Source organism: Heloderma suspectum, chromosome 11, assembly GCF_057233095.1.
Source record: "Heloderma suspectum isolate Gila_16-S chromosome 11, 16-S_ref, whole genome shotgun sequence".
In the NCBI taxonomy this organism is placed as follows: domain Eukaryota; kingdom Metazoa; phylum Chordata; class Lepidosauria; order Squamata; family Helodermatidae; genus Heloderma; species Heloderma suspectum.
The window spans coordinates 43151537-43164387 of NC_139468.1; the positions used below are offsets into that span (position 1 = coordinate 43151537).

At 39.5% G+C, this 12851-nt stretch overlaps 1 protein-coding gene across 10 annotated transcripts in view; it reads right to left on the reverse strand.

Moving 5' to 3' along the window:
- Nucleotides 1–5587: 5587 nt before the first annotated feature.
- CTDSPL2 (CTD small phosphatase like 2) overlaps nt 5588–12851 on the reverse strand; it is a 45852-nt gene continuing 38588 nt past the window's right edge. For 9 of the 10 annotated variants that reach the window (XM_084817655.1, XM_084817649.1, XM_084817652.1 and 6 more), the window contains 5 exons: nt 10742–10804; nt 10568–10647; nt 9258–9384; nt 8180–8275; nt 5588–7149 (listed from right to left, as the gene is read on the reverse strand). In XM_084817655.1, coding sequence (XP_084673781.1) covers nt 7084–7149; nt 8180–8275; nt 9258–9384; nt 10568–10647; nt 10742–10804 — 432 coding nt within the window. In that variant the 3' untranslated portion in view covers nt 5588–7083. Of the gene's footprint in view, nt 7150–8179; nt 8276–9257; nt 9385–9605; nt 9789–10567; nt 10648–10741; nt 10805–12851 lie in introns of those variants that run through there. The other variant, XM_084817656.1, reaches the window with a different exon arrangement.

Below are 12851 nucleotides of genomic sequence, written 5' to 3' on the forward strand. Positions count from 1 at the left end.
GAAGATGAGGGACTGGGACCCTTGTGCTGCATTTCTACTTTTAGTAAGGTGGTAGGCCCTGATCCTTATGCTTCCCCCACATTACCCGAGTCTAAATGCTGAAGACGCATCTAGTTTTCTTTTTTACTCAAAAGCACATAGGACCCAATATGGACCATGTCGCTAGAGTGAGGTGGGTGGATTAGGGGGCTTTAATCCTTTGTCCTATACCTGCAATTTAATTAATTTAATGCCTTTTTGGCAATGTAGATTGGAGGTGTGTGTGTTGGGGGGCATGATCCAGATTGGGACTACAGTGGTGGGGGGTGCCCCCCCATGCTCATGTCCTGATCTATGTACTAATGGGTAGTCTGATGTTGATGCCGCATACCATAACTAAAGATAGGCATTTAATAAAAAATACAGTATGTTTAAACATAGAATCCCTCTGAAAACACTGGAGGACTGGCAGTATTCTAGGTTCAGAATGAAACGGAGCATTCACAATGTAACTTTTCCAGCAGTTACAGCCATAAGCTATAATTGGGCAGGAAAACCTTCATAACTTTTGAACCATTGCTGCTAACATCACCAAACCAATGGAAGGCATACCTTCTTAGCAAACCTGAATAAAATACATCAGTACTGCTCACCAAAACCGGAAAGAAATATGGGATATGCCTTCCCGCAAATTGGAGTAAGGATGTGTCAACTTTCAGCACTTTTTAACTTGCTGTATCTGTGGCAACTTTTATCAGACTGGTTTGAAATTTTGCACAATTGTAGACCTCATTAGCTAGATCATAGATGTTTCAAATTATTAGTTCAACATGTGTCGTTTTTATAAACTGCAGAAATTTGAGGCTTATAATTGTGGAACGTGGGTTTGGTTTTTTTGCAACTTACCTTAACTAAACACAAATATTACAAGACACCATTCAGTTTCCAGTAACCTCAAAGGAAACAGAACCATGAGCAAGGGTTGGAAACCTAGAGACCTCATTGCACGCTACTACAGCTTGAATACACATTGATTAGTAATCAGTGTGTGAGATCACATAAATATTTACCTCATGAAAACAATGATCCGGTGGATCCACAGTTGGCTGCAGAATCGGACTCAAAGAGTGCTTATCGATGGGATCTTCTCAAACTGGGGAGAGGTAACAAGCGGGGTACCGCAGGGCTCAGTCCTGGGCCCAGTGCTCTTCAACATTTGTATTAATGACTTGGAGGAGGAGGTGCAGGGAATGCTGATCAAATTTGCAGATGACACAGAATTGGGCGGGATAGCTAATACTTTGGAAGACAGAAACAAAATTCAAAGTGATCTGGATAGGCTGGAGCCCTGGGCAGAAAACAACAGAATGACATTTAATAGGGATAAATGCCAAGTTCTGCACCTAGGAAAAAGAAAGCAAATGCACAGTTACAAGATGGGGGATACGTGGCTCAACCACACTACAGGCGAGAAGGATCTTGGAATTGTTGTCGATCACAAGCTGAATATGAGCCAACAATGTGATGTGGCTGCAAAAAAGGCCAATGCTCTTTTGGGCTGCATTAATAGAAGCATAACTTCCAAATCCCGGGAAGTACTAGTTCCCCTCTACTCAGCACAGGTTAGGCCTCATCTGGAGTACTGTGTCCAGTTCTGGGCACCACACTTTTAAGAAGGATGCAGACAAACTGGAGAGGGTTCAGAGGAGGGCAACAAAGATGATCAGGGGACTGGAAACAAAGCCCTATGAAGAGAGACTGAAAGAACTGGGCATGTTTAGCCTTGAGAAGAGAAGACTGAGAGGAGATGGGATAGCACTCTTCAAGTACTTGAAAGGTTGTCACAGAGAAGAAGGCCAGGATCTCTTCTTGATCATCCCAGAGTGCAGGACACAGAAGAATAGGCTCAAGTGACAGGAAGCCAGGTTCTGGCTGAACATCAGGAAAAACTTCCTGACTGTAAGAGCAATATGACAATGGAACCAATTACCTGGGGAGGTGGTGGGCTCTCCCACACTGGAGGCCTTCAAGATGAGGCTGGACAGCCATTTGTCAGGGATGCTCTGACTTGGATTCCTGCACTGAGCAGGGGGTTGGACTCGATGGCCTTGTAGGCCCCTTCCAACCCTACTATTCTATGATTCTATGATCAAGAGCACAAGTACAATGCAATTATGAACTCATTGTAAGGCAGTTTAGCCATCATGGCAATAAGCAGTATAACCCCCAAACCTAACCACCCCAGAGGATATGCTGTTCTATTTAAAACATTTCAGGTTTAAATAATAAGTGGGCCTCCGGTCTTAACCAAGCTGGCAAAAAAAGTACCAATTATGAAGCAGGCAAAAAAAGGTGGGGGAATCAAAGTAGTATAGCTTGCCAAATAAATTTATGCAGAACTGTGGAAGATACTGAAGCAGATCAGAGATTTAAAGGGGGAATGTGAAATTGAGTGTTGGATATAGAAACAAAGGTTTCCAAGCAAAGAAGGGAACAGGGTCCTGAGCCCTACTTGCTTGGGTCAAGCAGTTGAGTACAATGGCTGGAAGCATCCGTTACATACTGCGTTGTCAACCACAGGAAAAAATGACTTCACCCAAACCAAAATGAAAAGTCTTATGATTGCATGCTGGCTAAGACACTACACATTAGAGATCAATTTAAACTGATGTTTATAAACTACCTAAATATTGGCCATGCCAATTTGGGCAAAATCTAATAGGACTAGAGGACCAGAAACTATGAACGCAGGTTTATAAAGAGAAATAAAAACCTGAGAAAACCGATGCAGCCCAGTAAGTGGAGAATTACACTGGGTTTGGGGCAGGTTCAAAGACCCTTACACCATGAATAGCCGCAGCCTACTGCACAACCTTGTGAGGGCAATATGCAGAACGAGCACTCTGTGAACTGAAAGTGCTATCAAAAGGACAAGCAGCACATTAGAACCCAGTAGCACTCAGTAGCACAACAAACATGCCAAATGATGGCTAAGGAAGCTTAATTATGGCTTGGCATGATGCCTAAACTGACAAAACTTGCAATCAGACTTGGAAACCATGGTTTGTGTTACCTATCGGATGGCATGCCTTAATTGGTGCACCATAGCTATGGCTATAGCAATTCCTCCAGAGACTGACGCATGATGGAAATAGGAATGCTCAGCAGATGGAAGAAAAAAACAGGCCAGCAGCTTTAAGCTATGATTTGCCTGTGCATTTGGAAGTTCAAACCATCATTTGATGTGATGTTTGAATGGAACCAGTGGGCTGGATCCAGGGTTTCATTCTTCCAGTGATAGTATCCCATGAGTAGAATCCCTCTCAGAATGCTCCTGACAGGAAGAGGGGGTGGTGGTGGGATTTTCATGGATTTCCTCCTGCTCCTGCAGGTCCTAGTGCCATCTTCCCAGCTGTTCTAAAGGGTCTCTCAGCCACCTGGAACTGATTTGGGATGGGGGGGGGGTATAAGCAGCTGCAAAGAGGAGGGAGCCAACAAAAATTGCATCCACCTCCATTTCGCAGTGGAAATGCTCCACCTGATCAGAAGCTTCCTACCGACAGAAGGAATCCTTCTGCTTGCAGGAGACAATTGCTGGATCCAAGCTTGTGTGTTGAGATCTTCCAGAATGGTTGCTTTTAAACCAAAACCTTGGATACGACGTTGTTGTGTTTCGAACACCCCACAAACAGATTTTTTTTTGCAAGGAGGAAAAATCAGCAACTATTTACTTTTAAACTAGGTTCTGGAAATCTTGCACAACTCTGAACATTTTATTACACAAGTAAGAATTCAGCTGGATTAAATGTTGGAATACAAGTAGGGATCCAGTATCTTTTCTCTATACAACCTTTCATGATTCTTTGCAGAATGTCTGATTTGTCCTAAATTACGTATAACACTTCATTAAAAAGGAATACTTCTTACTTTTTTGTTTAGTAAATCCAAACCCAAGAGAAATACCGAAGCATGCCAAACAGGTTGCATTGTATGACATTTCCAAGCATCACACAAGCATTTTTACATTTCCACTGAAAAGGGACAATGGGAATTAAAAATCAGACTTGCACCAAATTACAAAATGATACTTTAATATGTATTTACAGAGCAGCCTGCAACGGTTGATTCGGTTGTCTTATATAGGACTGTAAATTTCCCTACATTTTTAATAATCCACATTGTAAAAGCTCACATTCTTGTTTTTCTTCTCTCTTTTCAATAAGAAATCACAGAACAGGTAGGTTTGTAATATGCAATGTGTCAGCTTAACTGAAAGCATCTGGTTTTGTAATGGTTTTTAATGAGAATGAACCAATGCTTTAAAAAGGTACTTTAAAAGGACGCTCTACAGTTTTCCTTCAACTCATAGAGAAATGTCCATCCATTATTTTATTCAGGGTAGGGGTCTACTATATTCGATTTACTTATTTGTAAACTGCAGAAAATAATCTCTTAATACAGCATAGCAAACTATCATGGTAATGTAGAATCACACATTTCCTCTCCTCCTCTCTCTGAGGCAAGTATTTCACTGAGGCAAGTATTTATTTTTTCTTAAAAGGATTCCTACCTCAGCTCCCATTATTATGCTTAGCTCTCCTCCAACTTTTAGCTGGTATTTTCCAAGCTGAAAAAACTCAGTGGGGTGGGGGTGCACAGTCTTTAGTACTGACTTTTCAAGTTTGTTCAAAAAGAGTGAGCATGGGTTGCCCCCTTCTGGAGACCAATGAAAAAGAGCTGTGGATCATTATCGTTAGGAGCACTAAGGAGATAATCTTGACTGATTATTAGGCTTATCTGTTATTTTTTAAAGTAAAAGATAAATGTAATACTAGTCAAGAATACTTCCTTATTGCTCCTAACACAGCTCCTTTTTCAAAGATTTATGAGGAAAATTTCAAAATGTTTTAAAAATCGAATGTATCTATATACCTATTAGCAAAACATGACAGGAGTGGTTACAGGGATCACTGCTGTGCAAACACACACACACACACACACACACTATATATATATATATATATATATATATATATATAGTAACTATGTACATTTTATTTCAATAAAGACGTTAAGACAAACAGCATAAAGATGTTGAGATGCCCTAAAGATAAATACATTTCAAAGATTCTCATTAAAATGAATCTGTAGCATTTTCCTGCAAGTAAAATACCTTTCTTTAAATACAAAGAAGTCAGCATTCTGGATAACAAATGCTTTTTGTGGTTGGTTTCTGGGGTTTTTTTTGCAGAAAATCCATCATAATTTTGTTTTAAATGAATAATGTTTTTCCACAAAGCAGGCTTGCTCTACATGCTAACTTTTTTAACAGTTCAGTGACACAATGTGCTAGCTACATATACAACAGATAATATAGTAAGAAAACACTCAACCTGATGAAAAGTTAAAATCTTCATTAATACATTGGAAAAAGTTGACATAACTCATGCCTTTGAAAATCAAAAAATACAAAAATTAAATGTTTTCCTAAAAAGATTTTCCTTATTTTAAGGACTCATTTGAAAATGAAGCTGTGTGTAATTTGTACAATAAATTTGTACAAGTAAACAGGTAATATACATAAAAAATTAATTGACATACTTCTCAATTATCAGTCGTCCACCTTTAATTTCCAATACTGTACTTTCTTTAACAAGCATACAAAATATCAAACTTCTCTTTAGAAAAAGTGCCATTCTGCAACATCCTTTACACAAAAACAGCCCGAGCCTGTGGCATGTTAATGCAGTTAAGAGGCAAAGCTTACTAACTTTTACAAATTTTTCCCTTCCATAAAAAGCCTCCTAAAAAGGAGATTACACTCCATTAAAAAAATATCAGCCTCTTCTACAAGCTGCATTAGAACCAAGGCTTGAAAACCATTTCCATATAGCATAGAAAACCACTATGATAGCATATCAGCTGCACTGGTGGCAAAGGAGTGTACTGGACCACAAGTTATGCATAGTTACTGTAGTGGCACCATCACTGCTACACAAAGTTTAGAATTGATTGTAAGAAACTGCATAGCAGTGGGACCCACTTATGCAAGACAGTTTCAAATACTCAACTGCTCTCCACAATACTTGATTCTTGGAGGACACTGAAGGCAGCAGTAACTGAATTGCATTAGACCAAGCAAGCTCTCCTCAAGGATTCATAAGCACAGTAGACTCCGAGGTATTGATCCTTGTCCATGAGCCGTGTGTACCACCGTAAGAGATAGTCTGTCCAGAGTACATGCCATCACAATGGTTTAAATATTCTGAATATTAGTAATTCTTATATTTCTTCTTATCTAGCCAGTCTCTTGATTTTTTTTGAAAAGATTTCCACTACAGTAGAATATTACAGAAACAAAAAATATATATATATAAACGCAGATTTCTAAATGAAACTTACATGGAATAAAACTAGGTAATATTTTTAAACAAATATACAGTATGCAGGCAGACAAAGCAGGAAAATGGCCATTCAATCGTATAATAAAAAACTAATAAAACTTGGCTATTCCCAGAAAACTATGAAGCTGCTTCAACTATAAGGAATGCATAATGAAATTCTAAAATCTAATACAGGTCAAAAATGTAAAAAGGTTATAAACCTTAACAGGAAAATAATTAAAAAAAAAACACATTTACTGGCCATTCCTGTTGAAATGAGAATCTTAAAAGTAACACGAAGTGGCTACAAACCCACTTATAGAGCACCAAACAGAGAGAAAATAAGAGTCCATTTTCAATCTCTGTTATTTCATAAAATCCTGTGTTTTTATAGGTCAAACTGCTGGTGGCAGAAACAGAATTCTTTATAAACGTCAGATGTCCTGTACATAAAAAAAAAAATTATTGTAGTTGCACTAGTTCTAAAGACGCTTCTGTTCTAGCCTACCTACTGTATTGTACTGTATGTATTCCATTTGGCGATATATAAAGTTCTTCTGTAACCCTTGATTATTGTTGGGCATCAGAGATAAGAAAAGCGAGACGGGGTACAAAAATGCAAAAAATTCAACAGTAATGGCAATGTTTTTGTTTTAGTCCAAAAAGAAAAAAGGGGTCCTGCATTTTCTCCCCCTTCAGATATCTGACAAAGGCTTGGTGTTTAATCAGGGGGTAGTAAGTCATGCAAGCGAAATCTGTCTCTGATGTGAGGTCGAACATCTTCATTCTAGAAATGGGGAAACAAAATTTAAAAAGTAACAACTTCTATATTTCACGTTATAAGCAACTCTGTTTGCAATGAACTTTATAATCACAACCTGTAAAGTAACTTTGCTCTCTGGTGGAGAGGAAGAAAAAAGAGGGACTGCCCCATGCTAGGCCTGGAACCAAAACTAGACATTCTATGTTTCCGGCCTACCCACAGCTTTTAAGATTTCCTGGACTGTACCTTTACTTAATGGCCACAGTCATACAAAACAATAAGCCAGAACTGCAGAGAATCCTGGCCTACTGTTCACAAGCAAACATGCTACAGCATCCTGCCCAATCGCTCCCACTTACTTCTTCATGCCAGCTGCAATGTCTTCAGTTACCAGGAATTCACCAGGCGGAAAATAGGTTTACTCACACACTTATATTTGTATATATACATGCACACACACAATATGGCCTACTTTGCACTATCACCACAGTGGGTTGTAGTGCATGCTAGGTGGCTTTTGAATATTCAAGCTGCAACTGCAGCTTGTTGTGTTGTTTGAAGTCAGTGGGGGTGGGTTGTGTGAGGGTGAAACAACCCTAAAACAAGCCATGGGTTATGTGAGGGTTGTTTAATCCTCACACAACCCGCCCCCGGCAGGTTCAGACAACACAAGCCACAGTTGTAGCTTGAATATTCAATATGGCCACCCACCTGCTCCACAATCATGCGAACCACCCCATATCATTATGACCCATTATTCTAACAATCTCCTGTGAAATGGCATCTTGATTGGCCTCTTGAATGTGTTCAGACCAGGCGAAGCCACAGAGAACAGCTTTCAACGTTCCCTTTCTGTTCATACGTTTTGTTGGACAGTTCATAAATACTGCAATGATGAGTAGACTCTAATAGTTCCAAGCTGCTGGGGACATGTTTTTAGGTCAACATCAACATCCTGAATTTGCCCAGAAAGCCACAGAGGGCCTGTACAGATGTAATCCTGTGATGATTTAAGAGAAAAATATGTATCGAAAGATGTTACTGAAATACATACCAGCTCTACAAGTTTCTCCAGAAAAGGAATCAGTTTTAGAAGTTCATTGTCATTTTTATCCATGAACCAGCTCTCTATAGGAATTCCATTTGAAAGCTGAAATTAAAAAAAACCCAGGGGAAAGTTAAATGTTGTGCTAGAGTTTCTGGAGAGAGATCAGCAAGGGTTGTGGTAGCTTGGAGTCTTACTGTGAATTTCCTTTTCAGCAACTCCCCCATTAAGGCAAATGCTTTTCAAACTCTCCCCGTGTGAAAAACAGTGGGCTGGGGATGAAAGCTGGTGAGAGTAACTGCGAACTTCAGTGCATATGTACATGTTGCCTCACTACAGATTACAGCCATAATCAATTCAACGCAAATTCTATTTATGCCAATGGATCACATTAATACTTGTCTCTTAAAAACATTCTATACCTCTCCATAAAAAAAAATTAAATGTACAAAAGATGCAGCAGTGATATTTCATTTTAGAGATTTTTTTTTGCTTAAGGAGCCTTACTCATTTTATTCATTCATTTTTAGGAGCCTTATTTAGTGGCTCCTAAAAAGAGTAGAGAGCAAAGGTCCTAAAAACTGTTGTTCTAGGTAGTGCACATGATGAACTGATTTGAGTGGCTTGTTTAACTGTTCTGTGACTGTGTATTGTTTTTGTCATTGCTGCAAAATTGTAAGAACCTATAGTTATATGAAAAAATCCAACGAACTGACTGACTAGATTTTTTGCTTGGTGCTCAAACTACCTGGCCTCTAATCCAGACATGAATGTAGCGGGTAGATTGGTTAACTTGACCAGAACTAATACAGGATGAAGACAACTTCACAAACACAATGATGGCATGGCTCTGATTCAATCACATAATTTTACTCAAATACATTTCTTGGGAGTTGTCATTAAATATCCTGGCTTCACAATGCATACGTTTTGTGGTGAATGTTGCAATGAATTAGGTACTGTTTTTCCCCATTCATAGACTGCTTTTTATTTGTTAAAGCTACAGGTGAAGTTGTGTCAGTACACACTTTTTGTAATTCTTGTCTGATTTGAGAACTGAAAAATGAACTCCAGAAAGCACACTCACCTGATAGGCAAAGGCTTGTGGTGAATTGTCAATAATGATAGTTTTTGAGAGATCTCTACCAAGGATATTTAAATCCTTTATGTAGTTTCCTTGTACACAAACACAATGCTCGCGGAAAAGTCGATGCCTGCAGTTAAAAACACAATGCATTCAGATTACATGTAGAGAAAAGTGTATTAAAATGTTGCTTTCAAAATGTTTTCCTCTGTATCGATGGGCTCAGTTTTAATAATCTTTTCACTAAAGGGCAGTATTTGTGTTTTGTTTTTGTGCAACCACAATCAATGTCTGAAACTTAACAAAGGGCTTTTTATGTTTGTTGAAAACTGACATTTAACTACTCTGCGGTACAAGATTAACAACATTCGATAAATTCAGTTAATTTGTATTTACCCAGGAAACTCTGGTCAGATACATCATCTGGACTTCATAATAGAAATCATTTAAAAAACAAACATCTCACAGAAAACCACAGAAGAACGCATACTCTTAATGATTAACTTGACCAGGAGGTAGAGTGCTGTGCTGTAACTATGGTAGAAAAATAATAAGGAACAGCAAAGTATTTTTTCAACACATCCTCTCACATGTGAAGAGCACCCAAAGTTAATCAATCCACAACTGTCAGCTTTCCAAGCTTGATATCAACCGCCATGAATTCATGGACTACACAGTTCTCTAGCCTTAATTTCAAACATGACATTCCACAATTAGGACCTACAGCAAAATACTGCACTGTATCCACATAGTCTAACAGCAGTGCTCCTATTCAGGATTCCAGCCAGCTGCTTTCGGCTGTCTTGCTGTGGGATGGCAGAGCGTGAGAGGAGGCTGCTGTATGACACATAGGATGTGTCGTACAGGCATTTCCGCCCGCCCTGGAACGCCCCGTTTCAGCTGCTCCACGTCCCTCTTGTGAGCGCGGGGCACGGGGCTTCTTCGCGCTGCCTCACAGGCAGTGCGGAAGGGGGGAAAGGTCAGTTCTCTGAGAACCAACCTCCGAGTGTGGGCTCTGAGGTCAGTTCCCTGAAAAAAAGATATCCAATGGCTGTCTAGCCACTGACTAGCAGCCATAGGATTGCTCCCTCCATTACATACTTTGTACACACACTTAACATTTTAAAGGTTTCAAGAGAGGTTTTTAAGCAAGTCTGTTGCCAGCTTTTTAGCCCCGCCACACATGGGCAATAGAACATTTGTGTTTTCAGAGTGCTATGATATTGAATTTGAATTGTTTTACATTATAATTGTGTACAGTGTAATTTTGATTAAACAAAAAATAACATCCACTGCTTTAGGGTCAGGCTTACCTGACTAGTTGCTTTTTAGGGTCTAGTATGTTCAGCAACTTGTCTGCATACACCTTCTTAGAAGCAGTAAAAAGAATGATCTAGAAATGAAGCGAGGAGACTATTATTATCTGCTCCACTGCTGAAGTTGAAGATCTGAAAGAAACACATCCAAACTCTAGGCAGAAACATTACCTCATAGATTTGGGACATACGTTCCAAGAATTCTCTGAAGAATGGTCTTAATCGCACATAAACCTAGAATGAGAGGAAAAGGTGATTTAAATACACAGTATACAAAGACGTTTTGCTTCAAATGACAGGGGCTTCTGAAACTACAAGTGGTAGACATTGTTCAATAATCAGTTATTAACACAGCAGTAATAATTTATATTATAGCATTTATGATATTTGGTACTGCATGAACAAGAAATGGTAATGAAGGACATTGGTAAAGTTCTAGTTACTATTCGCTTGTATAATTGGAAATACAAAAAGAACACTCAACAATAATTGTAGCATGATTTATTGTGGTTGATACAATGGCAATTATCCAAAAACAGTATTTTCTGTTTTTGCTCTGACTGACCAACCTGTTACATTCCCATCAGAGACAGAGCTTAAGTAAGCAATAGGGTCAAGTACCATTTGCAAAATGCAAGCTTTTGAGCTTCAAAAGAGAGCTCTTCTTCAGCAAGAATCTTCTATCAGGCTGGCTAATTCTAAGTTAGTACTATTAAATAGACCTTATTCTATCAAAAACCACTGCAGAATTCCTAATTTACATGACTCTACATGCACAGAAAACAATGCACAATAAGTATTTTCCATGCCATCAATTAGAATTTAGCTTTTCTTACACAAAGCTCAACATCCCAAGCAACTTTACTGTTTTATCTAGTCACCATCTACTCATAGTTGCACTCTATGTCTTCCATCAGAAAGTCATCAGCAAGGAAAAGTTTTGTCTTTATAGAATGTTTCTGTAGCAAGCCTCTCTGAAATTCCTACCAGAATAGAAGCCAGAATGCGCCATTAATCATAAGAAGTTAAGTAAGCCTTCCTCAGCTACGCAGACTCAAACTCAGTCCTCCTTCTCAAACCCATTCTTGAAGAACAGGGTTTCAAAGCAGGACACAGAAGCTCACTTTTGTAGGGTGGGATGCTGGCTGCTTTTGGCCAATATACTTTGAAAGGTCGCAGGTGTTGTAAAGAAGGAAAGATGGAAATCTAATGAAAAATTAGGCAGGAAATTGGCTTCCCTTCACCAAGACCCTTGCAAGTGCCATTTCATGTTATTTGTACCCAAGTAGGTATTGAATAATGGCCTCCACCTAAAGGAATAAACAATGCATTATTTGGCTGGAAAGTATGACAGGAAGCTCCTTGTCCACAGTTAATTCTTTCACATAATCTCCAATAAGGTTTTGTTACACTTGGTGTCACAATCTATAACGTATGGCAAACTACCAATACACGGTAAGAGCCGCTACGACAGCGAGACTTAAGTTTAAGAGTAAGAAGGAACAAATGCTAAAGAAGCCAGTAAGGCATTTAAAAAAATCTTAACTCTAGACAGACAGCTGTTATTTTATTAGGATACTTATGTCTACAGTGCATCCAGATCAAAACTGATGTTTGGCTGAACTTGTGTAGGTGACAGAAAATAAATAACAGATTTTAGCTTAAAATTTGTTCTACAGCCCCCAGTAAGGGAGCCAAGATACCAGGGTTCCACAGTCCTCCCTGCCGAATGAGGATGTCTGCAGTATTGCTCAGTTACCAATTTGCAACGGACATTATATGCCTTCACGGTCACCCTGAGAGGCAAATTAGACAGAATACAACTGTGACAAGAGATATCTAGTGCACTTTGTGACAGAGAATTTAAACCCAACATACTGTTGTCTAGACCCAGTACACCTATCAGGATTGGGCCCAGGCTCCCTGGTTTGGTTTCTGACTCCAATTCAGATTCAGAGGCAGAGCTAGAAGAAGCTCAGCTGGGGCAGAAATTCCCCAAGACTCTCCAGGAGTCAGTGAAGAACCTTCCCAGGGGCTTATTGAGCAGGAGGGCCAGGTTCAGAGACTGTCCTCCGCCCCCAAAACTTGGCCTCTGTCGGAGGGGGAGGAAGCACAGAAACTGACAGATGCAAGAGCCCACCACCAAGTTAAGTGGGAGGAATTGAAAGGGGGGTGGGAGGCATTCTGCCAGATTGGCTGCCTGTCAGTGGCTGGGTTAGGGGGATTCTCCCTAAAGGGAGGAGCTCAGAAAAAGCCTGTTGAGCATGGTGGAATACCCGTC